At 38.5% G+C, this 26,331-nt stretch overlaps 2 protein-coding genes and 1 long non-coding RNA gene across 8 annotated transcripts in view; 1 reads left to right on the top strand and 2 right to left on the bottom strand.

Annotated features, from left to right (window-relative positions):
• Positions 1-7,289: 7,289 nt before the first annotated feature.
• LOC100016508 (cytochrome c oxidase copper chaperone) lies at positions 7,290-16,261 on the bottom strand. Of its 2 annotated transcripts, XR_467202.2 has the most exons (5): positions 16,113-16,261; positions 15,821-15,962; positions 11,662-11,784; positions 8,124-8,145; positions 7,290-7,427 (listed from the first exon to the last, which is right to left on the bottom strand). XR_467202.2 is itself a non-coding variant. In XM_007493737.3 (4 exons), the coding sequence occupies exons 2-3, from the start codon at positions 15,934-15,936 to the stop codon at positions 11,700-11,702; spliced, it is 201 nt and encodes a 66-aa protein (XP_007493799.1). In that variant the 5' UTR covers positions 15,937-15,962; positions 16,113-16,260; the 3' UTR covers positions 7,290-7,427; positions 11,662-11,699. The 2 variants fall into 2 exon arrangements, 1 of the variants encoding a protein (XP_007493799.1); XM_007493737.3 differs by lacking the exon at positions 8,124-8,145 and having other exon boundaries at positions 16,113-16,260.
• Positions 16,262-20,606: 4,345 nt separating this feature from the next.
• LOC103100262 (uncharacterized) lies at positions 20,607-23,396 on the bottom strand. 2 transcript variants are annotated; one of them, XR_001629824.2, is made up of 4 exons: positions 23,299-23,396; positions 23,000-23,137; positions 21,398-21,469; positions 20,607-20,708 (listed from the first exon to the last, which is right to left on the bottom strand). It is a non-coding gene; the product is annotated as an uncharacterized LOC103100262 (long non-coding RNA). The 2 variants fall into 2 exon arrangements; XR_001629825.2 differs by lacking the exon at positions 23,299-23,396 and having other exon boundaries at positions 20,607-20,713; positions 23,000-23,292.
• A 32-nt stretch (positions 23,397-23,428) lies between these two features.
• CFAP91 (cilia and flagella associated protein 91) overlaps positions 23,429-26,331 on the top strand; it is a 75,104-nt gene continuing 72,201 nt past the window's right edge. For 3 of the 4 annotated variants that reach the window (XM_056793499.1, XM_056793500.1, XM_007493743.3), the window contains exon 1: positions 23,441-23,569. In XM_056793499.1, the coding sequence (XP_056649477.1) occupies positions 23,458-23,569 (112 nt within the window). In that variant the 5' untranslated portion in view covers positions 23,441-23,457. Of the gene's footprint in view, positions 23,570-26,331 lie in introns of all 4 variants that reach the window. The other variant, XM_056793501.1, reaches the window with a different exon arrangement.

Below are 26,331 nucleotides of genomic sequence, written 5' to 3' on the forward strand. Positions count from 1 at the left end.
TCAGAGTTTGAGCTAGCTGGGAAGTTAGAGATTGCCTATTCCAAAGTCATCATTTTTGAGGAAACCCAGGCCAAGAGAAGTAGTCACACAAGTATGATTTATTAGCCATTCAAGGTCATTCAAGTAGTACGTTAGGATTTGAACTCTGGCTCTAAATCGAGAATTCTTTCCATTGTTACTACTTCCACTTTGTAAAACACGATGCCTAGACCCTGTGGCATACTTTAGAAAGAACCCTAGAAGTCCTAGTTCCTCATTCAGGTCCCTGTGAGATATTGGGCAAGTCATTTAACTTCTCTGGGACTCAGTTCTTTATCTATAAAAGGAGAGAGTGAGCTCTACGTGACCTCCAGCTCTAAATTCTGGGATCCGAAGAATCATCGTGAGTCATAGTCCTCTTCTACGAAATGTGGATAGGATGCTAAAACTTGCCTCACCCCACATGTGCAATACTTTGTAAACACCCGGGGAAATGTCAGTATTATTATTATTATCCTTATCATCATCAGTATTATTTTTGCTTCCAGAGTCAACATCAGAGTTAGAAAGGCTACCCAAACCAAGCCACCATCTCCTATTTCCCACTAAGTATACATGCCAAATAAAAAGCAGCACCCAAACAGATGTTTTTGATGTTTACAAAGGCTTTGCCCTGTTTCTCAAATAGATACACTTTGAGGGGTAGTCAATTAATTGACTCTAAACTGGAAAAATAAACTTGATATCAAGGGTTGGCTTGATCACTGACTCTGTAGGAGGATAAATCTCCGCCTCTGCTACCCCAGTTTTCTCCCCTATAAAAAGCAGACCATCTGATGCTCTGATTATCCTCAGTAGGCCTGAATGAAGATGATGTCTGCTGATATAGCTAATAGTAATAATAGCCAGTGGTTAGTAGCTAATAATAGTTTGTGGACAGAGTGTCAGGCTTGGAGTCAGGAAGAACCGAATTCAAATCTGGCCTCGCACCCTTACTAGTTGTGTGATCCTGGAGAAGTCACTTAGCCCTGTCTGCCTCAGTTTCCTCAGCTGTAAAATGAGCTGGAGAAGGAAATGGTAAACCATTCTAGTATCTTTGTCAAGAATCCCCCCACCCAGGATGTAGACTCCAAATGAACATCCTAGTGTAAACATCAACAACATGGAAATAGGTTCTGATCAAGGAATTGTGTGTCAGCTGTGGGAAGGATGAGGGGAGGGGAGGGAGGGAAATAATGTGATTATTGTAACCAAGGAATAAGGTTCTAAATTGACTAAATAAATTAATTAAAAAAAAAGAATTCCCCCCCCAAAGAAAAAGGAGTCACAAAAAGTCAGACATGACAGAAAATGACAAAACAACAATAACAGTGATAGCTAGCATTTATATAATATCTTCTATATATCAGGTACTTTACAAATAGTTTCTCATTTTATCTTTTCAACAACTCTGGGAAGTAGGTGCTTGTATGCCTGTTTTATAGATGAAGAAACTGAGGAAATAGGAGTTAAATGACTTGCCCAGGGTCCCACAGCTAGTCAGTGCCTGAGGCTATATTTGAACTCATCTTACTGACTCTAGACCTATCACTTTCTCCACTGAAACCACCTAGCCAGCTGCTTCTCTTTTGCTGCTTTTTTGTTGTTGTTATAATTATTTGAACACAGACAGAGCATTTTCAAACACGTGGTCACATCTCACTCACCAGAAGAATGGGATGTGATGGCAGGGTCAAAGGAAGGCTCTTCAGGAGATCTAGATAAGTAGAAAGGAGGGAGTGGAGAATTCAGGGAGAGGAACTGTGGTATGAGATTTTGGAGGTGAGCAAACAGGGCAACAAGATCCAAGAGGTGGCCATGCTGGTAGATGGCTAAAAAAGAGCTCAAGTGAAGAAAACTCTGAAGATAAGAGCCATTAATGTTGGGGGCAGCTAGATGGCTCAGTGGATAGAGCCAGGTCTAGAGATGGGAGGTCTGGGGTTCAAATCTGACCTCAGATACTTCTTGGGTGTGTGACCCTAGTGAGTCCCTTAACTCACCATTGTCTAGCTCTTACTTGTCTTTCTTAGAGCTGTTACAGACAGAGGAGTGGGAGAATTCAGGGTTAAAAAACAGGGGGTGAGGGTTAAAAAAAAACCCAAAATTTGTCTCCATGGACAACATGGGGAGCGAAACCATGAGCCAGGGAATGAAGTCATGAGGGAGCTTGTACAAGTTCTGATTTCATGGGCTCTAAAATGACAAAAATGGACTATATCATGGGAAAGAAGGTCATCTGAGGTATAAAACCTTCAAATATGCCAGGGAGGAGATGCCTTTCTTTAAACAAACACAAGAGCTCACCTAAAATCCCCTTCCCCCCACCATCCCACAGGACTTCAAAGCCCTATGCCAGGGACTGGGGATATAAAGATGAAATCTAGCATCCTAGGGTGGAAAAAGGAAACCAAGTCCCCCCAAAAGGCAGGCTAGGGCAAAAGACTGCCACAAGGTAAACGGATAACATCCCTTCTTCACAGCAGTAATAGATCACACATGTCACTTTAGTAGCTAAACCAGGGGATTTCCTCGTCTTTCCCTGTGCACCCCCACCTTATACATATTTACTTGAAGCCACAATCACAATCTTCCACTCTACTCATACACATTCGGGGCTGCCAAAAGAGCCATTTTTTACTGTCAGCCTTAGCAAGGGGGTCAGGAAGCCAACAAAACAGTGAAACCCCATAAGCCTCGGCTAGAGATCGAATTTCAAAGTAGGTCATCTTTCTGGGCTGAATTCCCAGTGCACATACCTGGCATGCTCTTGTTGCTGGCACGGGTCCTTTAAAGAAACACTAGCAGCTGCTGACTGTTTTCACTCTCATTCATTGTCTTTCCTACCAAACTCATTCTTTTATGTAGCTACCTACCCACTCTTTGGAGTTTGCCAGTCTCTAGGGAGAGTTGCCATTCTCTCCACACAGTAATAAGACAATCAGGAGTCCCCAGCTTCATATACCGGTGAGGATTAGCTGGAATAATATCCCGTAGTTAACTCCATTAAACTAATATTTAATTAGTGCTTACTACGTGCAAGGCTCTATGCTAGGAACTAGGCATACAAAAATGAAAAACAAATTCCTAGGGGAGCTAGTTAGCTCAGTGGATATTCAGGCCTGGAAAAGGGAAGTCCTGGGTTCAAATTTGGCCTCAGTCACTTCCTAGCTAGGTGACCCTGAGCAAGTCACTTAACCCCAATTGCCTAGCCTTTACTGCACTTCTGTCTTGGAATTAAGATTCTTATCTTATTAGAATTCATACAAAGAAGGTAAAGGTTTAGGTTTAAAAAAGAATTACTGCCTTCAAAGAACTTACAGCCTAATGAGGGATGAAGATCTAACAAAGACACAAATCTGTATGATGTAAAATAGCTGAATGGTCCAGCGAATTAAGTACTGGACCTGGAATCAGGAAGATTTGAGTCTGAAGTCTTGCTTTGGACCCTTCACCAGTTGAGACCCTGAACATGTGACTTAACCTCTGTCTGCCTGAGTTTCTTCATGGAAAATAGGGATAATAATACCCCCCTCTCCAGGTAGAATAATAAAAAAAGATAAAATATTTGTAAAGTGCTTTCAAACTATAAATCAATGCTAGCTGTTATTATTACACAGTGAAAAAGACAAAAGAGAGGTAGAAGAAGTGTCTTCAGAAAATTTAAGAAGTTAGAGATTCCTGTTTGCTGGAGAATGAGGGTAGAGAGCATTGGGAAAGGCTTCATGGAAGAAGCAGGGCCTGAGCTGGGCTTGAAGGATGAGAAAGATTTGTATAAGTGGAGAGAAGAAAGAGGAAGTACCAAAAGAGAGTGGAGCAACTGAACTGTGCAAAATGCATGGAGGTGAGAGTGGGCAGAGCAAGCTCAGAAAGCAACTAGCAGTCAAGATTTTCAGGTAGTAGGAAAATGAGGCTGTAGTCACATTGTGGATCTTCCTTACTTGTGTCTGAGGAAGGTGTGGAGCTTGTCCTTGGCCAGGAAGACCCCTTTACTATTGCTGTACTCAATCTCATTACTTTCTGTCTCTTCCAAGAGTTTGTTCCCACCATAATTCCTTCTCTTCCCCCCTCTATTCTTCTCTTTCCTCCCTGTCTACTGCCTATTTCTTGGCTGTTTCCAAACCTCCCCTTGGGTAGTGCTCCCTTAAAAGTCCTGAACATTAGTTGCTGTAATATTCTACCAGACTGCTTCTTCCTTAGGTCTCTCAGCAGGAAGGTGTCAAGCTTTCTCCGTGGTTCTTGCTCAACAGGAAGAGGTTTACTGAATAATTCCCAAACAATCGCACGAACCGTTATCTCATGAGGAATATTGTAACATATCAATGCTTCAGGCAAATAATCTGATCCATCTACTCAAAAACTGCAAGTGGTTCTCCCTTGTCTATAGAAAAGAGGATATTAGAGCTTGGCATTTAAAATAATTCAATCTGACTTGCATCTAATTTTCCAGCTGTATTTCATGTCATTACTCTTAATTTGTTCTATGTGCTGTTCAAATTGAACTATCAGCCACTGATTCCCCAAGCAATACTCCCATCTATGTACATGTGGTTTCCCATCTAAAATGTGCTCCCTTATCATCTAAGAAACCCTCAAGGTGTCACTTACTTGCCACCATCTTCAGCAAAGTCTTTCCTAATCTTCCAAACGGTAACTGCCCTCTCCCTAATTATTACTTATATTATTGATACTTGGGTTTTTTCCCCTGCTAGAATTCAAGGGCAGAAACCATTTCATGTTCATCTTTCTATCTCCTGAAAAAAGAACAGTATCTTAGACACAAGTAAGAAATGTCTGTTGAACTTACTATAGAAAGCCAGGCAAGGGGTGACTAGGGCCTGAACTAGGGCTACTTGGCAGTAGAACAGAAAGGAGGAAAAGATGCAGTGGAGATGGCAGACCTTAGCATTAATGCCATTATGTTGTCTGTTCCAGTAGAAGGTAGCCTTTAAGAGTACCTCACCAAACAGACAAGTTGGAAAGTGGGGTACAGTGAAGAGTATGGCACTGAGTTTGAGTCTTGATGGGAACCACCCTGACTGGATGATGTTATTACCAGAATAGTCAAGATGGAAAGGGCAGGATGGGTTTGGGCACTGAAGGGAGGGAAAAAGGACAGGAAAGGTTATGTATATACTGAGTTTAAGTTGCTTGTGAGGTGATGCAGGCAAATATGGATGGTAAGAAGGGAATTCAGGACATTTGGGGGAGTCTATACTAAGCATACAAGTAATTACTAAAGTAACTGAATAAAATTGTTAAGAGAATGTAGAGAAAGGGGCAGAGGTCAGCAGCCACGTGTCTATCCACACTTAGGTAAGAATTTGTATTTGAAAGGAATCTAGAAGCAATTAGACAAGAGATGTCACAAAAGTTAACTATTCAGGAGGGTGTGAATAGCAGCAAAAGCTATAGAAAAGTCAGGTGTGACTCGGATTGAGAAAAGGATGTTAGATTTGGTGATTAAGATCTTGGAAAGAAGTGTCAGGATAATCCTGGTCTAAGAAAACAAGGGCGCAGTCAAAGTGGACATAGACCAAGACTCATCTTGGAAACCTACAGTGAAGTACCAGTAGTTTAACTGAGGCTAATCCTATTATGACATTAAAGATGATATCTCTGATTAAAATTGTGAATGTGATTGTACCTAGATGAGACTGTAGGAATAGCGAGTTGTTCTCTACACAAGCTGCTTACATAACTATCTTACACATTTGTTCACAAACAAAATAATAAAGGAGGCAGCTAGGTGGCACAATGGGTAGAGCCAGGCCTGGAGTGGGGAGGACCTGGTTTCAAATCTGACTTCAGATTCCTTGCTATGACTTTGGGTATGTCACTTAACCAATCCTCTAGCTCTTGCTCTTCTGCCTTAGAATGGATACTAAGACAGAAAATGTGTTTAAAAGTAAAATAACAAAGGAAATTAATTGCCGAGCTAATAAAAGGTTATCAGTGCTGTTAACTCTTAGCTAAAATTCTGTGATGGTGCTTCCTTGAGTGTTATAATGGCAATTCCAGAATCTTGAAGGGAAATCCCAAGGAGACTCCAACCAACTGAAAAGTACAAAGGAGGAAGGCAGCTTGGCACAGGAGACTACTTTGAATCCTGGCACTCAGGGGAAGTCCCCTAATCTCTCTGGGCCTCAGGTTCCTTACCGGAAAAATGAGGGGGCTGGACAAAATAATCTCTTAAGGGTCCTTCCAGCTATGAACTCATGCTCTAAATGACTAAGTATGAACTGTCCTCCACCTACCAGAGTAATAAAACCAAACCATCAGTAGCAGGGCATGTGGTTTTGCCCAATACTATCAATTTATTGGTAATGACATATATCTACTCTCGTCCATATTCCCTTCTAACCAAAGCAGCTTTTTTAGTATTAGGGCCATAGAGCAAGTATAACTGGCTTATGTAGGGACTTGAACACGATCTTGATGTTAGCAAATATGTTAAGCATAGACTAGTAAATTTTTGAACAGAGATTCTTCCAGCCATGGTACTGATGGAGTACAAAATCCCGTTCTTCCAAATGAAGACAGGTGAAGAATGCAACAGTGGCACAATCCAAGACTGAAATCTTGTTTAATTGTTGCCATTAAGTTATTCCAATATTTCAATGATATGAAACTTCTTCATTGATTACTCCTAGTTATAGATTATAAACCCTTAAAGTTCCTTAATAGTTTTCATAAGCTGTGGCAGGAAAAAAAAAACCCTCTACATTTGGTGGCAGATCCTCTGGTGATGAATTTCCCCAAAGTTAGTCTGGAGGAATCCTGGGAAGATACTCATCCCCTTCATCTTACAGATAAGGAAGGCCTAGAGAAGTCAAGAGACTTGCTCAAGTGTAGGCCGCCAATTGGGATTCAGAACTCAGACTGACTCTATGCCAACTCTTTCCACCCCCTCATACTGCCTCCCACAAATACAGCACTGCAAATTTGGTGGGATCTACTAAAGTTGACCATCTCCTACCAGAGGTTTTTAAATGTCATAAGGAAGTATAACTGAGGATTGTTAGTAGAAGATTAGTCACAATCTTGTGGCTTGCAGGGGAGCAATAACACTGACTTACTTTAAAGTGGTGGGCCTACCTCCCAAGAAATACTTGAACTTTCTCTGAAAAAAAGTTTCTTACCAATAATTTCCAGAGGTCTCAAAAAAATAAAAAATAAAAATAAATAAAAGCAGTATGTGGCACAAATACTTTTAAGGGGAAAAAAATGTTGCAAATATATACCCCAAAAGATATATACCCAATAAAGAAACCTTTTACCAGGTGTGTAGATATATTTTATTTTGAAAAGAAATTATAAATATTTACGCATAGGAATTTCTTCCTCAAAGAAGCCCCCAAATAATTTAATATTATTCATTCTTTAGGAACTATTCTTCCAACATCAGCAACCTAGGGGAAAAAAGACACATTTTAGAGAACTGGGTTTCAAAAAAGCATGCTGTTTACTCTGACATCACTTAACAAGCTGTACTTGGAATGTCTCTCTCCACTGAGAAACTGCCATAGCTCCCCTAATGTTACAGAAATCATACATAAAAATAAAATTTTTAATAGTTTTAATTTTACTTAACTTAAAAAGACCACTGAAGTGGTTTTCAAAACCTTAAAATATGCTTAAATCAGATTGCTTTGAGGGGAAACCTTTGCATTAGGGCATCTATTTTCTTAAAACTTTTCTAATGAAAGCAAAAGGTGTTTTGTCATTCTAAAGTTTTGGAGAACAGAGAGGCCTACAGGGCATTTTGATTGTGCAAATGTTTGGCAAAGAAAGGTAAAGTCGAGAAAGTTGCAAGGTCAGCTCAGTACATCATTGACTTCCTGTGGAAAGTTTTTCAATCAGTACTCAGTGTAAACTAAGGATACAGCTGCTAATATCCACCCTTAAAGAATAGAAAGGAACACTGGTCCAGATGATAGCAATAAAAACAGCAGACTTCCTCTCCTACCACATTTAATCATATTTTGGGACAGCAAGGCAGCCAAGTACTACTAAAAAGGTAACAAGATAAGTCTGGCTGATCTGCTCCTCAAGTTTCAAGCAAATGCCTCTCCATCCAGCTGTGATACAGTATTCTGTGTACACACCTAAAAATCTCTTTTCTAAAGTCTGTGGAAAGAAAAAAAAAGTAGATAAGGTTTTGGCAGACAAGAGTACCAGAAAAAATTAACCCACACTCTTGCTCAGTTCCTCTTCTGAGAAACCTGTTTCTGGTTTTTATATTCTGGTTATTTTTATTAGTTCATTAATAAACTATCATGAGTCACAGCAGTAGGTGATAAATATAATTCGGTTGGCATATTCTCTCATTACTCATTTGTAGCCATATTAAGTTGCTGGAGGAGAGGAACTTATTAATCCTTGTGTCCCCCAACTGTGCCTAGCTGAGTGTTCTGCCCATTCTGTTTTGTAATTTTCCAGTCATGTCGTAAACCCTTTTGGATTTTCCTGGCAAAGATACTGGAGTGGTCTGCTATTTCCTTCTCCAGCTCATTTTTCAGATGAGGAAACTGAGGTCAACAGGGTGAAATGACTTGTCCCGGGGCATATAGTTAAGTGTCTGAGGCCACATTTAAACTCCAGAAGAGGAGTCTTCTTGACTCTAGGCCTGGCACTCAATCCACTGAGCCACCTAAATAACCCTATTCTACCCAAAGCAGAGATGATGTTTCCATATACTCTCTTCAGAGGCTATCTTTTTTTTTTATTGGCAAGTCTTCATTATCTGCACACTGGCACTTCCATCCCTCTTAATGTTCAATTCAATTAAACAAGTCAACTCATCTCTCTTCTCTGACTGAACACCCTGGAGCTCTAGGATTAATAGAGTTGTCAGCTATCAATTGCCACATCTTTCTTAGAATTTTCCCCTTCAGTAGATACATTGCTTATCATCACTACAGTATAATCTCAACCTCAGTTTCTTCAACTGCAAAATAAGGAGCTTAGACTAGGCTTCATTATGGTCCTTTCTAGCTTGAAATTGTATGGATTTCTAAAATTAGGTTTGCTTTCTCTAGAATCACAATGTTGCCAGCGGCAAAATAAAAATGTTTGGATTTACCATCTTCATTATTTTTCCCAATACAGAACTTTGGCTCTTAGTTGCTTTATGTTAAGAAACCCTAGCCATATTAAATAATTTTTGTATCCTTGCTAAATATACTTCCTTGGATTAGTATTTTCCAAATGTTATATCCTAGTGTTTCATATAATTAGGGATTCTGTGAAGAAATATTGATGTTAGTGGTATACCTCCCTAAAATATTGAATATGAAAATTATGTGGTAAAATTATACACAATAATTTTTCAGTATGAAAACGAAACCCATTTCCCCTATTTCGTTCCCAAATTTATATAACCTCACTTTATTCCACTGGCATTAATGGATTTCATCAATACACATCAAGCCTGAGAACAAACTTCATAATTTTAAGCTAAATCAACTGATCTCCAGGAAAAAAAAAGCCAATTTATTAATAGTAGAAGCTAGTTAATTAGATTTACCCTCATACGACAGAGTTCCATATTAAGTATGTCTTAGAATTTTGTGACTTGGCTCACATTTACTCACCCTGTTTGGCAAGGGAGCTTTATAAATAGCTTTCATGATAAGAGTTTTAAGGTTTATAGCACAAAGTCTAAATATAAGCCTAATAACTGACATTCTGGCAATAAAAGCTCCCTACAGTGATAATATAAGAAAAAAGCTTGAAATTTGAAGAGTCCAAAGACCTCAGTTATAGCTTTAGCTCTACTATGAATTAACTTGTGTGACCTTTTCTCATGCCCCACCAGGGTACAAGGTACAAGGCAATTTTAAAAACACTCATCCCCATTTCATAAGGATTAGATGATCACATAGATTTTTGTGCTAGAAGGAATCCAAGAAAACATCTAGCCTAGGCCCCTTATTTTATAGATGTAGAACTTGATTCCACAGAGTAAGTGAATTGCCCAAGGTCATTTGGATAGTAAAGAACAGAACCAGAATTAAATTCAGGACCAATCATTGCAAATCTAGCATTCACTTTCCACTAAATCATTCTGCTCTCATAAAAAAAAAAAGATACATGAAATGTACCAATTTCCTGGCATGGCCTCAAATTCAAGTTGCAATCAGGATAATTATCACCCATTCTTTACACCTCAGTCTGGAAAATGAAACTAACAACCTTTTTTCTTCAGGAGACACTAAGAGTCCTGGTGATATCATCAGTGTAGTTCATGTTAGGTCACTGCTAGGTAGAAGGGCATATAATTTGCTCTCATACAGATGAATCCAAATTTAGTTAGCAAAAAAAAAAGCCAGATCCTGAAGTTTAGTTAAAGATAAGAGGACTTTGCATCTACAAGTATACTCCCACTTAAGTCAATTGACACAAAAACCTGAGATCACCAAATTAATTAAGGGGGAAGTTTGCTATACAAAAGGATTCACTGATTTAAGTAGTTAAGTCTAAGGTTATTTAAAATATTATTTGGCAACCCCCAACAGCTGGGTGCAGAGATGGGTCCCCATGGCAACAGGAAGCAGCTTGGCATGCAGTCTGGGGGAGGAGCCTGGCATGAGGTCCTTATAAGGTTCTAAAAGGTTTGCCATCATTGGTGTAGATTAAGGCTTAGATAGCCCTACTCAGCTCAATGCTCAAGTTCCATTTCCTTGCCCTTCCTCTTTCCAGCTGATGGCACTAGAATGATTCTAGAACCTGAGAGAGAAAATGAGAGCACACAGAAATGTGGGTAATGAAGTATATGGTTTTGTTATTACTCAGACATCCTGATATTTAAACTAACAATACAGTTTTGTGGGAAAAGTGCTAGACTAAAAAATTAGGAGTGATCGCGTCTCTGGGTCTAAGATGCTTGACTGCTAAAACTCCTTCCAATTCTAAAAGTCTAATTCAAAATATTCCACCAAAGTCTCAGATTTTAGTTTAGTAAGGAACAAGTTTGAAATTTAAGAGATGCCATAGAAACTTTATTAAATTCCATTTTATACCTAACAAGTGCAGTTATGTGTCATCTACACTATCCTACAGTCTTTTATGAGCTCAAAAGCATTTAAGATTGAGGTTTAAACTTTTCCCTTTTGTTTTCTCTAATTTAGAATCTGATGATTATTAGTCAAGCAAGCACTCTGGGTATAACTCCCACTTTTTTACCATCTATTTACCAACTTCCATGAATTTGAATAAGATCCCTTTTTAAAACTATCACTGCCTTGTCTAAATGAACTCTTAAGCTCCCATAAAATTAATCAATCTTATTTTATTATGCTTCCCATCCCACCTCCCAATGCTTTCAAGGCAGAAAAGTTGTACTTTTTATTTTGAAAGCAAATCATTACATTCCACACAACATCTGTTAATAAAAAAAATCTAGCAGGCTTTTAAAATAAAAAGTTAGGGTTTTAAAAACAGAATTAAAAGCTCTACTTAAGCCTTCCTTTGTTTAAAAAAAAGTTTTTCTTGACTAATCAAAAGTTACATTAATTTCTTCCTCTCAAAACTACCTCTTCAAATGAGGTATTACCTAAGAGATAAAATGTTCAATTTTTTACTTTGTTGAATTTGTAAAACAGCATAAATTAAGTCAAAGCAGCACCCACATTCTCTCCTTACCGCACACTCATCATATATATTCACATTTCTTCTTTCATTCATATTTTAAAACCCAGGGCTCTCATACACTCCTTGTGAGCTTCAATTAGATGTCCACAGTGTTCTTCTCCTTTCTCAATAATGCTGCAAAACATAGTTTAGCCATTATCCAGCAAAGTAGGCATTAAGTTTCCCCAGGTAAAAAACATGAATATTTATGGCAGACAGGAAGAAGGCAATGTATACAGGCTATAAGAACTCATTATGACAAATGATATTACATAGAGGGTTTTATAATTAAAATGATTTTGATACCATGGAGTCTCCTTCAACATGTTTAAATTCCATATGATAAATGCTGGGCCTAGATTTCTCTGGAATTTTCTTGAATGAATGTAAATTATGGGACATCCAAGACAAAAACTGAGTTTTGGATCTGCCACCAAATAGGAATTATCTGTTGACTTTTCTTTATTCCCCCTTTACCTGCCCTCTAGCTTAAATCTGATTAAATTTAAATTAGAAATCAAAAAAATTAAATCTTAAAATAATAACCTAAATAAAAAGCACCTAAATTCCTAAAGAATCCAGCAAAATAAAGACAAGAAGGTCCCAGAGACTATGGCAATATGGAGAATATGGAGAAGGCTGTTACTACATATTCCTTCCTACACTGGATTTAGAGACACTTTTTCATTTGTTAGAAAGAGGCTAAAAGTCAGAGATTACTTCTGGTCTTGGGATTGGTTTTCTAGCAATGCAATTTATTCCCTCCCTCCCCCCCCTCTCTCCCCCCTCCCCCCCCCCTCTCCCCCCCCCCCCTCTCTGTTTCATACTTTGCTGGAGTAGGAGGAGAATAAGAACTGTTCCCAAAAAGAAGGATTGGGATAAGGAATAGAACTAAACAATTTCCTGAACAATGCAAGTTTTCTAACTCAGCAACTGGAAGGGCATCAAAGAAACCTTCATGGTCTAGTTTCAGAGTTATTGACAGATACATGCATTCCTAGGTATCCAGTCAGCAGCACAGCATTTTTCCCCCATGGAAAAGAATTCAGAAGTACTGAGATACAAATGTACATCAGAGTATTCAATTCACTTATTCAAAGTCTACTCTGTATCCAGTCCAAAAATAGCATCTGAAGGGCACAAATAAAGAATAAGAACAGTTCTTTATTCTCTAGAAACAATCTAACTGATGTGGTAAGATACATACATATGAAACAGGTGATGACATGTCAAAAGATATACAATGACTTTAAAAAAGCCTCAAGTACTATACTATTGGATAGATGCTGAAAAAATCATCCAAGCAAATAGGTAAAAAGAGGTACTAAATGGGAGAAAGAAGATAAAGGAAAAAATGGGAACCAAAGAATAAAATAATTGAGTTTCATATAACACTTTAAAGTTAGCAAAGCACTTTATATCTATTTGAGCCTCACAACAACTTTGTGATATGGACACTATGGGTATTGTTCTCATTTTACAGATGAGAAAACTGAGGCGCCAAAAAGTTAAATGACTTGCTCATAATTACACAGGTAAGAAATGTGAGAGGGAGAAGAGATAAGCCAGATCTTCCTGACTCACAAGGTAGAAGAATAGGTAAAAATTGTGAGTGATGAGAATACTAGCCACTGCCAGTGTAGGCCTTCATCACCTCACATCTGTTCCATATCTCTCTTTTCTTCATTCCATCTTTAAATCAGCAAGTAAGGTTTTTTCCTAAAGTGCAGGTCTAATCATGTCATGCTCCTACTCAATAAACTACAATGGCTCCCTATTACCTCAGGGATCAAATACAAAAGCTGTTGGAATTCAAAACCCTTTATAATCTATGTTCCTCCCATCTCTCCAGACTTCTACTACCATGTACTATTTGATCCAGTAACAGTGGCTTCCTGGCTATTCCACAAATGAGACATTTTATTTCTCAGCTAAGCATTTTCTCCTGGAACATTCCTTCCTCAACTCCAACTTCTCTGCCTTCCTTTAAGCCTCAACTAAAATCCCATTTTTTTACAATAAACTTTTCCTAATCCCTCTTAATTCCAGTGCCCTCCCTCTGTTAATTATTTCCTACTTATGTTGTATATAGCTTGCTTCATATATATCTGTTTGTTGTCTCTCCCATTAGATTATAGGGGCAGGGACTATGTTTTGCTTCTTTTTTTATCTCTAGAATTTAGCACAGTATCTGGCACACAGGAGGCACTTAATAAATGTTTATTTATTGAATTACTGATAATTCCAAACTGCTTTCCTAAATGTTGTACTGATCTACAAAGCACTGGGAAGGGAATGAGGGTAGGGATGGGAGTGGGATTAGGTGTCCTAGTGAATAGAGAGTCTGGCCTGGATATGAGAGGTCCTGGGTTCAAATATGACCTCAACTACTTCCTAGCTGTATAACCTTGGGCAAGTCACTTAACCCCAATTACCTAGGCCTTGCCCCTCTTAAGAGTTGTTGCTAAGATAGAAAGCAAAGGTTTTTACAATAAAAAAAGAACATAGTAACAAATTTATTTTTAAAATGAAGTTTAACTTCTAATACCTTATCTAAAATCCACTTCTGCATTAATCCTGGACATCTATCTTGAAATGCTATCAGCAACTTAAATTCAATATAACTCATCAACTTTCTTCCTAAATCTTGTCCTTCTCCAAATTTCCCTATTTCTTTTGGGAACAATCATCTTCCCAAGTTGTTCATATCCATGAAATCATCTTTAATTTATTCCTTTTCCTTATTCTTTTATCAAATTGGTTACCAAGTCTCATCCATGGTAGTATCATTCTACCCATATTACATCATCTCTCCATAAGTCCTCTTTTTCTACATTTCACCTATCAGCCTAACCTACCTAGTTCAGGCCTTAATCACCTCTTGCCCAGACATTTTAAAAGTGCTCTCCTTGCATATGACTCTTACAACTCCATCCTCCACACAACCATGAAAATCACCTTCCTATGTCTAATCAAATCATCCCCTAACTAAAAAGTCTTCTGTTGGCTTCCTATTCCCTTTAGAATTAAATGCAATCTACGAAGACTAGAGCTAAAGGCCTTCCTCAATCTGGCTCCAGTCTACCTACTGAGCTTTATTTCATGAGTGACCTTCACACACTAGGCATTCTAACCACACTGAGCTATGGGCCCCATGAATGCCCCATGCTCCTGGTTCTTTCTCCCCTTCCTGGGAAACCAACAGGTTCCATGACTCCTCAGCCTCACGAAACCAACCAACCAACCACGAAGTTAATATTTTAAAAAGGATAACTCACTCTTTCAAACCACCATAAAATAAGATGTAGCTTAGATGTAGCAGATAGAAAAGTTGTTTAAAAGGCAGGAAGACCCGAGTTCAAGGTTTGGTTATGACATAGGGTGGCTTGAGCCCTGGACAAATCATTTAACATTTCAGTAAACCCTCCAGAGTTGTAAGTTGTAGAGAAGGTGTTTTAACCTGCCCTTGTAGGGAGTTCTCTATGCAACAGGAATCCAAACACATAACAAAACACACTCAAAATTTAACTAGGAAGATAGATAATGTTAATTGTGGCTTTCTAAGACAATATGCTGCTCTCAAGGAATTTAAAGGCCACTATTTGAGCTGGATACTATTGTAGTATCCCAAAGAAATCACAGGTCCGGTCCTCCTTTTCTCCTAGCCCTAATATACTACAAAGAAGGTACCATACCCAAAGCAACCTCAAAAGATGACAATATCAGATCTGAATGATTATTTAATTAAACTTTTTTATTTTAAAGATGAAATAAAGGTTTAGAAAAGTGACTTCCCCAAGGTCACGAAAAGTAGGCGATTGAGCAGGGACATGACCTAGCTCACTTTGGACTTTCCCCTGCACATCACCCAGTGCTTCGAAGAAAGGAAAAAGAAAGTCAATGACTATGGGGAAGTTAACCTTTCCGGGCCTCTACTGGCTCCCTGGAAAATGAGGAAGCCAAAGAGGGGGGAAGGGAGCCTGTGAACTTAAAATAAATGTTTTATAATTATTTTTGAATAAAATTGGTTCCCTTTGTAATCCTTTTTAGTCTATGCACTGGAAAAATAGGATCGTGGAAAGGGATTCATAGGCACACGACATGCAAAAAGTTAAGGGCCCGGCTCCGGACACCGGAAGACCCCTCCTCTGGGTTTAGGGATTTGGCTTACCAGGCATCCCGGGCTTTCTTCGTCTCCGGGCATGCGCAGCACGGTTTCAGCGGCTTCTTCTCTGCAGGTTTCTCCGAGGACTCGGAGTCACAGCTGGCGGCCGCCAGAGTGGACATCTCAGGGAGCACGCGGAGGGAGGATCCTGGATATCCAGGACAACAGAGGTCATTCAATTCATGATGGCCGGCTCACCCTCCCTCCCCACGGGATTCCCTAATTCCCTTAAGCGAGGGCTTGGGAAGACCCCTAGCTCGTGAATTCCCAACTAGGCAGGAAAAGGGCCGGGTCTTACCTCCGATAACTTAGACCGTGATATGTTCTTCCGGACCTCGCCGGAAGCTGTTGAAAACAAGGGAACCGGATGTTGCGCCTACCACGCCGAAGCCGCCATTCAACACGACTTGCCATCGAAGAGATATCAAGCACGCATAATACGTTGCTACCCGGAAGCAGTGGGACCGGAAGTGTGTTTGCGCAGGGGGACGGACAGGAAAAAGATTATGGATCTGTCACGATCTGGGTTCATAGGCACTAGGTTTTCTTTGCTTGTTTTTAATCTTATATAGGTACAGGTAGTCCAAGCAGTATGGCCCCAGGAAATGAGCTTTTTCAACTGAGACGACTTAAAGCTCAAATAAAATTTTATTTTTATGGTATTTCGTCGTTTTCGGTCGTGTCCCCACTCCTTGTGACCCCATTTGAGTATTTTTTGGCAAAAATTTTGCTATTTCCTTCTCCAATTTATTGATAGATGAGGAAACTGGGGACGACAGATTTAAGTGATTTTCCCAAGGTCACGTAGTTGTCTTGCGTGTCTGAGCCTGCATTTGAGTTCAGTTCTTCCCAACTCTTGGCCAGCTGTTCTATTCACTGCGCCACCTAGCTGCTCTTTCTAAAAATTGGAGCTATCTAAAAGAAAGGGCCGGCTTTAGAAGTAGCGAGTAACCCCTTGGGAAGTAGTTAAAAAACATAGACATGTCGGGCATATTTCAGAGGTTTTTTTTATTCTTCCAGAAATAGGCTTTTTAGATTGCCAGTGAGGTCCTTGACAATCTCCAAATTCTGAGACTTTGTATTTTATGTTACTAAGTGAAAAGCATTATGCCAAGCTCTAAGTATACAAAGATTCAAAGAGAAAAGAAAGGCCTGCTTCTCTCCCCACCCCCCCACCCCCAACCTCTACCCAAGTACTTCTATTCCAGAGGTTGAATATTGTCAGAGGATTCGGGTCTTAATCTTAGCTCTTCTACTTATCACCTGTGTAACCTTTGGAAAAGTATTTAACTTAATCTGGATTTATGTTCCAAGTCTATAAAATGAAGGAATTGGATTCGTTTATTTCTAAGGTTCCGTTCACCCCTAAATCTTACAATTGGGTTTTTCCCCTTAGCTGTTTTTATCTCTCAACAATTGCTGTTTGAGAATGAAATACTCTGTAGTCCAAGTAAAAAGACCGTATGTTGGTATCAAAGGATACTGTCTTCCAAAAAGGAAATTTAAGAGAGGTCATTTATTTCTATTGTTAGGAAAGTTTTCAATCTTCCACTTCATTGTTCTTTCCTCTTGTATTGCTTAATGGATAATGAATCCAGAATATGCTACTTTTTATTTTTCATTGCAAAAAGTTTATCTTTTGAATCTATGAAAGAAAATTAGTTAATTTGAAAATATTAGCTTTTAGCTAATGACTGTGACTTCAAATAACTTTTTTTTTGCCATTTAATTAGGGAATTCTTATATTTTAAAGGAAAATTTCAATTTATAAAATGATACATAAAATTTTTCCCCTTCCTCTCATAAAACATTAACAGCAATACCAATACTTCTTCCACAGCCATCCAAAAATTCAACCAAATGTCAAAGTCCAGAAAAGATTTTAAGTTTGTGTGTGTGTGTGTGTGTGAGATTCACTTGGTTTTGAGAAGAGGACAAATGATGATAGACTATTATAAATCTCCATTGTATGATCTACTTTCTTACTGTGCTTTTAGTATCACTTTTATACATTCTCTTCACTCACAGTTCTAATTTTTATCCAAAAACATTTTCTAATATAAAATGATATAAATCCTTGGGCTCTTTGTTTTGCAGTTTCTGTTCAAGTGTCTCCTTTGTCACAGACACATCAAATCCTTAAATGGTTAATATTTGTTGGTAGAAGTTGGCTTTCCTGATAGGTGGTTTGGTCAGTATAGTGAAGAACCTGTTAATATGACAATACTTATTTACTTTTTGTATTTTAGTACTTAAATGAATATGATTGTACTTAAGTGAGTACTCTTTCCAGTGATATAGCTTCAAACCCATTCATGTCTTTTCATTCTGAATAACTCTAATCCATAGTTTCCCATAAATCCTCCAAAGGACATTCACCTAACAAGCTAGGGACCTTTCTCTTTCTATTGGTCTTTTAAAATTACATCAGAACCAGTGCATCCTTGGGTGGTCCATCTTGTTTTCTCTCATTTTCTAAGCCATAATTCTCTACAAGAACAAGATTGGATTCAGTTGAGAGAAGATGTAATTGTGGACACTCTAGGACAATAGGATTATTGCTAGGGAAGTCACAAGTTGCGTGTAGAAGATGGATGGGTGAGTTGGGGAGGACTTCCCCTAGAGTGTATAGCTGGGATTGGGAAGAAGTATGTGCTCTTCATAATTATTACCTGACTCACCTATCTTCTTTTCTGGTCATATTTATCTTGACTGATATGTTTACTCTTCTTGTGTGCAATTCTTACATCCACCTTACACCTCCCCATTTTCCTTGGATGGCTTTCAAATTTGCATCTTCATAAATTATGATTTTTTTTATTAGGGCTTTTTTTATTAGGGCCTATGTATCATATGATATTCTATCTGTCTTTCATAACTTCATAACTATTTGACGTCATCTTAAGAATACGGGTTTTAAAGAGATGGATTTTTGTTTCAAAGAAATGCTTTGAAAGCACTGCACTATTTCCTCAATATAATCTACTCCATTTTCTTCATTTTGAATCAGATCATTGTTCATTTGCAGTTTTTATATATACTGATTTTTTGGATCTAGTACTAAATGTGGAACCTTTACTAGTTCAGCTTTGTGGAGTAGGAGTGACACCATATGTTGAGATAGAAGACTTACAGTGTGATTTTTTTTAGTTTTGGTTTATCTTAAAACCTCATTTCCCTTAAAATGAACTCTTCAGATATGTTAGAAAGAATACTTATTGTACAGTCGGAGGTTATTGATTTAAAACTACTCAGTGTGTGAGCTTGAACAAGAACTCCTTTAGACCTCATCTTGCTCTTCCATAAGATGAAAGGTTTGGAGTACATGATGATAAGATTTTTTTTATTAGGGCCTATGTATCATATGATATTCTATTGCTAAGTATAACTTGGTTAGCAGTTTTTAAAAAGTGCTATATACTCATGAATGACCTCCTCATATCAACAACATATTGTTTCCTGTTGAAATATAATCCATCTTGGGGGGGCAGGGGGGAGGAAAAGAAAATGATCTATGTCTTTAACGAATAATGCTTAGAAATGATCAAATAAAATATATTTAAAAAAAATATAATCCATCCTTTTTTAGTGATAGTTATATGGTGTTCTCTAGTCCTTTGCTGTTTATAATATGTAGACATAAGGCTTTGGTGTATCTACAAGCCTTTGTCTTCCCTGATTCTGTACTCCTATGCCATATTTTCTTTTTTATCATTTTAATTTTTCTTTTTTATGATTATGATTTTTGACAAATATGTAATTTTCCTATATGAAGAACAAAGAAAGAGAATTGTCATGACACCATCAAACTATTTGTTTATTTTACACACACACACAATTTAACATTGTTGTTCCAACATTACCCTGCTTTCCCTTCTGAACTTTTTGCTTTCTTCTTTGTAGTTTAAAAAATGTTTCATGGGCACTCTTTTTTTTTCTTTTGGTAATCACTATCATCATCTCCTACCTCAACCCAATCAATCACTTCCCCAAGATCCTCTTTTATAACAAATGAAGATAGGAGGCAGCTAGGTGGTACAGTAGATTGAAAGCCATACCTAGAGGAATAGAGGTCCTGGGTTCAAATGTGACCTTAGGCTCTTCCTAGCTGTGTGACAATGGGCAAGTCATTTAACTCCCTGCCTAGCCCTTACCCTTCTTCTGCTTGGAACCAATATACCATTTTGATTCTAGGATGAAGGTAAGGGTATTTTTTTAAATGAATGTAGCTAAACAAGACAAATAAACATGGAAATGAATGAAAATTCATTGTCCAATCTTATCTTCTGCTACAATAAGCATCTCACAATTATATACAACACAAACATCAATTTATGAAGTGCCCAGTACATTCAAGACACATTGTTTGATGCTAGATGTACAATCACAAAACAAAAAACAGCATCTGGTGATTTGTAATTTTTGCATTATGATACTTATCTAAAGATGAGGAAACTGAGGTTCTATACAATTCAACACATTTTAACTTAGTGATTTACCTACTGTTGCCTGGTTAGTAAAGAGGAAAGCCTTTAACTTGGGTCCTATTCCTTTAAGTCCAGTACTCTGAACTACAACTGTGTTGTCTCTCACTTCCTGTTATTTTCTGTAACAATCTACTTTAGCTGCCTTTTAACTATTCTCCATATAACTTAAACATATTTATTCTTGTCTTTGTTCCTTCCCTTATTCTATTCACTGGCCAGTAGGATTTATATACCCTGAAGGGACCTGAGAGATCATTTTGAACAACTCTTTCATATTATATATAAGGAAAGTGAAGCCTAGAGAGTAGTGATCAGAAGTCTGCCCATTTAATGAGTCAGTAGTTGAACCTGGGTCCATTCATTGCTCTTCATCATACCCTCCTCTTCTTTGATTATTCACATTTTACCTGTACTTCAAGATCACAAAGACCACACATTGATTAACAAATATACCCATATCCAAGGCCATAGCAAAAAGAAATCAAAGAAGACATTCAGATGAGAATATACCAGACACTTAATAAATGAGCTCTCCCACAGAAAGTGAGATCTTAATTCAACAAAAAGAATGAGTCCCAGATCTCACCCAAAGGGAAGTTCCTCAAAATCTTAAGTGTAGTAAGCTGGGGATAGATACAGGACTGAGGTGCTTGCTCCTCTACATGTTAATTTCTTCCCAGACTCATCTTCTACCTTCAAGGATCTGTTTCTGAAAATATTCTAGAATCATGTCTTCTCATTGGAAGTAAGAAGCTAGAAGACCAGGATGTCTTCTCAAGCTCTAGCCAACTCTGCCTTTCTTAAGAGTTGAGGAGTATTGGATAATCAATCTCCACTAAAGAGGAGAATTATATACCAAGAGACTTTGAGCCAAGGTTTTGCACATGGAAATGAAACAGAACAACATGACTTATAAACACCTAATAATTCAGCCTGAGATGTACACAGAATTTAGAAAGGAGAGTAGTAATGTACAATATAATTTGAAAGGAATATTAGTTATTTTGTGGAGGCTTTTAGAGTCCACATTACGGTATTTGTATTTTAATAAAAGCTAGCATTTATGCAGTACCTTAAGGGTTTTGATATACTGTACCTTATCTCAATTGACTCTCAAGATCAAATGATGGAGGCTTTGTCCATTTTTTGTCCAGTGTCAGTTTCACAGCTGTTAATTATAAGAGGTAGGATTTAAATTCTTATCTGTTCTTTAAAACCAGAACTCTTAAACACTTTAACCCTAGATACCTCAAATTTTCTTTTTTTTTTTATCCTTTGAGCCATAGAAATCATGAAATTTTTTGAGGAGGACTGAGATATAATGTAAACTATACATGAAGATATTTTTGGACAGTTGTGTAAAGAATAGACGAGAAAGAGGGCATGGTGGGTGGTAGGAAGGTGGGTGGTAGGAAGGGTAGGTAGGAAGCTACTCTAATAGAAGGCTAATAAAATAATCAGATGAAAAGTATTGAGGACTTGAACTAAGTTTATAGCAATAAAACTTGGATAGAAGAGAAAAAATTGGAGAGATTTGAAATTTGAGGGGAGCTTGCAATTGCTTTGATATTGGAGAGTGAAAGGAAGGGAAGACTTGAAGAATATAGTATGGTTCACAAAAATGAAAGAAATCAGGAGAGTGAACCTGTTTGGGATGGAAGACGAGTTCAATTTTGAGCATGTTGTGTTTGAGGTATTATTGGGACATCAAACTATTGATATCCAGCAGGCAGTTAGAAACCAAACCCTCTATGCTCAGCAGTTAAAATCTTGCAGTGTCATACAGGCTGGAAGGTATGGAGACTAGAAGCAGCAAGACAGCCCTCCACTGATCTGGGTACCAGATTCTGAACTACAACAATTTAGTTTGAATGGGAAGTAAAGCTGTAAAGCCAATAAACTTATGAGGAGAATTAATAGGATTTGGGTATACCTTCCATATGAGGTTTCAGTCTTAGATCACCCCAGAGAATGGCAATTATTGGCAGAAATGGGGAAGTAGGAAAAGGAATCTGACTTTGAAGAGATGAGAGGTAGAACAGACTTCTTAGGTCATCTCATTTAATTTTTTCTTTTCATAGAAGAGAATATTGAGTTCCTGAGAGTAAAAGTGACTTTGACCAAGGTCACATACATAGGTAGTGTCAAAGGTGGAATTTGAGTTCAGATGCTCAGAGAACTCCAGAGTCTGGAACTGAGGCCTAGAGAGGTTAAGGGACTTGCTCAGGGTCACATCAAACAGTTTTTTCCACTGCAGTTGTGGTATGTTGAGTTTTGAAGTCTTCTAAGAAGGAATGTCCTCATATCCTGATGACAACTGAAGGTAAGAAGGGCTAGAGGTCTGATGAGAGGCCAAGGAGATAGTGGTTTTGAAATTACCAATATTTAGAGGTGTTGAAAGCCAGAGAGGGGATGGAATCATAGGGTAGGACTCAAGAAATCACATTATAGAAACACCACCGCCTATGAGCAAGTTGAGGAGGAAATGCTCAATATAAGAAGCCACTGACATAACATCTCCTGAGTGTCAGCAAAGAAAGGGTAATAAACTAACATAAAAAGGCCTTTATAAAAATTATCTTTTGAAATCTCATGACTACACAGTTTTGAGGTGGAAAGCCCTGGATTAGCGGTCAAAGGACCTTCTACATGAGTGAATGGGGAAAAGCATTTAACTTCCCTATAAAATAGATGTAACCTTAGTCTTTCTTGTCCCCAGCTCTTATTAAGCTCGACCTCTTCTGAGTCCTGCTGGGGGCTGAGTCTAGGCTTTGGGGGTCCCTGGACACGTAGTGAGAGCCAGGTCCGGGCACGGGCAGCCAGCAGAACACAATCCCTGGGAACACAAAGAAAGAATGGAGGATTTTCCGAAATAAAACCCCCGATTTTTCCTGAAGGTTCTGGGATTTCCTTGGGATTTCCATAAAAGGATGGATTTATACAGTAAACCACTTAGGGATTTTTCCTGGCCCTTTGACCTCGCCCCGAACCTCAAACCTCGAGTGGGCGGAGCTGGCTGATAGGCAGCTCACGCCCCCATCCCAAGCCTTCTCGTCTCTTCACATTGCGCATGTGTAGCAGTTGCCATAGCGACACCGCCCAACAATCTGCAGGCCAAGCCAGCGGGGCTTTACCCCGGGCGTACAGGCCGCCACCATGAGCCGAGTGGTGACCATCGACCAGCCTCCTCCTCAGCATCCCCGGTTCCGGCTAAGGCCTGGGCTTGGGGGTTCAGTAGCCAGTGGGCGACTGTATGACTACCTGTACGGTAAGGATGGGATCCACGCGTTCCCCGCTCCCCACCCCTTCCCAAAGTGGGCGGGAACTCCATCTTCCGGTAGAGGGAGAGGAGGCTAGATCTGCTTAGACTCAAATTGTTGATCGTTCCTACCCAGTCAGGGGTTTCTGGGATTCGGAATTGCGTGGCGCTTCCCCTCTCAGCCGTCCGCCCCTCCCGCCCCTTACTATGCAGGCGCAGTCTAGTTCTCCGACTTGGCTTAGTCCTCTGAAACTCCCTGGGAGCAGAGGCACCTTCAGTTCTATATAAGCAAACTTTATTAAGCGCTTACTGTATGCGTGGCTCCGTGTACCAGGACGTGGGGATGCAAAGACAAAAATGACATAGACCCTGCGCTCAGGGAACTTTAGTTCTTCTGGGGTGGGAGGGTATCTTGTACACGAATAAGGTGTCAGTCAACAAGCATTTATTAAATACCTCCGATAAGCATTGGGGATACAAAGAATAGGAGAAAAAACAAAAACAAAAACAAAAAAAATTGGGGCCCCGCCTTCCAGGAGCTCACATTCTAAAGAGGGAAGACGACATGCAAACAAAATAAACAAGTTAAATTGGAGATAACCTTACAGGAAAGACTTTTTGTAGGAAGTAGAATTTTGGCTGAGACCAGCGTAAATACAGTGATTCCCTAAGGAGATGGTGCATTCACCGCGGAGATCCCGAAGGTCTTCTTACTAGAGGCGGTCCCTTGAAGAAGACCAGATTGTATTGCTTGATAAAGTCAGATGGTATAGGACCATGCCAATCCAAATCATAGACTTACAGGTTTAGAACTAGACTCCACCTTCTCGGAGATGGAGTCCAAATCCTGTAATCCAGGCCCATAAGAAATAAGCAATTTGCTCAGTGTCACATAACTGGTAAATTATGTGGTCCCTTAAGTCTGGTATTTTCTCACTGACAGTGGCAACTGTGGTAATGTAAAGAGTCTATATTTCAATAACATTTTCCCCAAAACATTAGTTCTTTCCATTTATGCCTGAGATGGTATATATATGGGAATATACTATAGGAACATAAATATATAATAGCTCATGTTCCTATAGTTCAACATACACAAAGCGCTCTCCCCACAACCCTTTTGAAATAAGTAGTGTAAGTATCATTTTGCCTATCTAATAGATGAAGTTTATTTTTTTTTTATGAAAATTTTATAATAGATGAAGTTTAGAGAGAAATGACTTGCTTGGGTTTATAGCCAGGTGTTGAATCTCTTGTTTCCAAGTCTAGTACTCTTTTCTTGATCTCATCATCTACCATAGGTTCATCTGATTATTATTTCTATGCAGATGACTTCCAAATCAATCACCTAATCTATCTACTATCTTCAGTCTTGTTCTCACCTCCCTTCCCCCTCTTTTCTGCCCCTTTGCCTCCTTCTTCTTTCCTTCTTCTCTCTCTCTTTGAATCCCAGGCCTTCATTACCAGTTGTCTACTGGACATTTCAACAAGATGTCCTATAGACATTTTAATTTTGACATGTCAAAAACAAGTCATTATTTTCCTGAAAAAACAAACAACCAACCAAACAAACAACCAAACCAAAACAAAACTTAACTTTCATGCTAATTTTCTATCAAGATTATTTCTATCCTTCTAGTCACCCACATTCACAATTTTGGAATAATACTTAACTTTCGTTCTCCCTCAACCTCTATTTTATTTTCAATCCAGGTTATAGCAGATTCAAACCACAGCAGCACTTTCATCTGTTATCTTCTCTTCATTTAACATGATTGCCATCCTAGTTCCATGCCTTTAATAATTCATTTTTGAGCAATTGCAGTAGCCTCCAAATTGGTGTTTTCAACAAATTTCTCTCCTCTCCATGCCATCCTCCACACAACTGCCAAGTTGATATTCTAAAAGCACAGGTTGGTGCTCTGTTCATTAAATTCCAATGGTTTCTTCTTGACTTTAGAATATAATTCATTCTCCTCTGGGAATTTAAAGTCATTCACAATTTGACTATAGTTTACCTTTCCAAATTTTAAAAAAGAAATTTAATTTAATATATAACTTCCAAACTGTTCTGCCAGCTGTTCCCCATACACAGCATTCTGTCTCTCCATGCCTTTATACACATTCCTGAAATGCAGCCCCTCCTCACTTGTCTCAGAATTTCTAGCTTCTTTCAGAGCCCAACACTAAGTGCCATACCTACACACACTTTTCTTCTACTTCCCTCTTCTCATTGTTAATGTCTTCCATCCCGAAATTATTTAATTTTTTTGTATTTATATATTTGTGTATATATATATATATATATATATGTATGTTATTTCCTTCAATAAAATGTAAGCTCCTTGAGCCCAGGAGGGCCTGTCTATCCCCAGCACCTAGCACAGTCTAGTAAAGGTTTAATAATTGCTTTTTGAATGGAATAACATAAATCTGTCTATCTTTTGCTATTAAAAACATAAAGCTGTATACATAACTAATTAAAAAAATTTGAGTTCTAAATTTTCTCCCTTCTTCCCTTCCCCTCCTCACCCACTAAGAAGGCAAGAATTTTGATACCCATATCCAATGGGTATCCAATGAAGTCATATAAAACAGACTCCCACATTAATCATGTTGCAAAAAAAAAAACCCGAAAAAAAGCAAGAAAAATAAAGTGAAAGAAAATATACTTCAATATGTACTTAAAGTCTGTCATTTCTCTTGTTGGAAGTAGATAACATTTTTCATCATATGTGTTTGGGAATTGTTGTGGATCATTGTATTGATCA

This window comes from Monodelphis domestica, chromosome 4, assembly GCF_027887165.1.
Source record: "Monodelphis domestica isolate mMonDom1 chromosome 4, mMonDom1.pri, whole genome shotgun sequence".
Lineage (NCBI taxonomy): Eukaryota > Metazoa > Chordata > Mammalia > Didelphimorphia > Didelphidae > Monodelphis > Monodelphis domestica.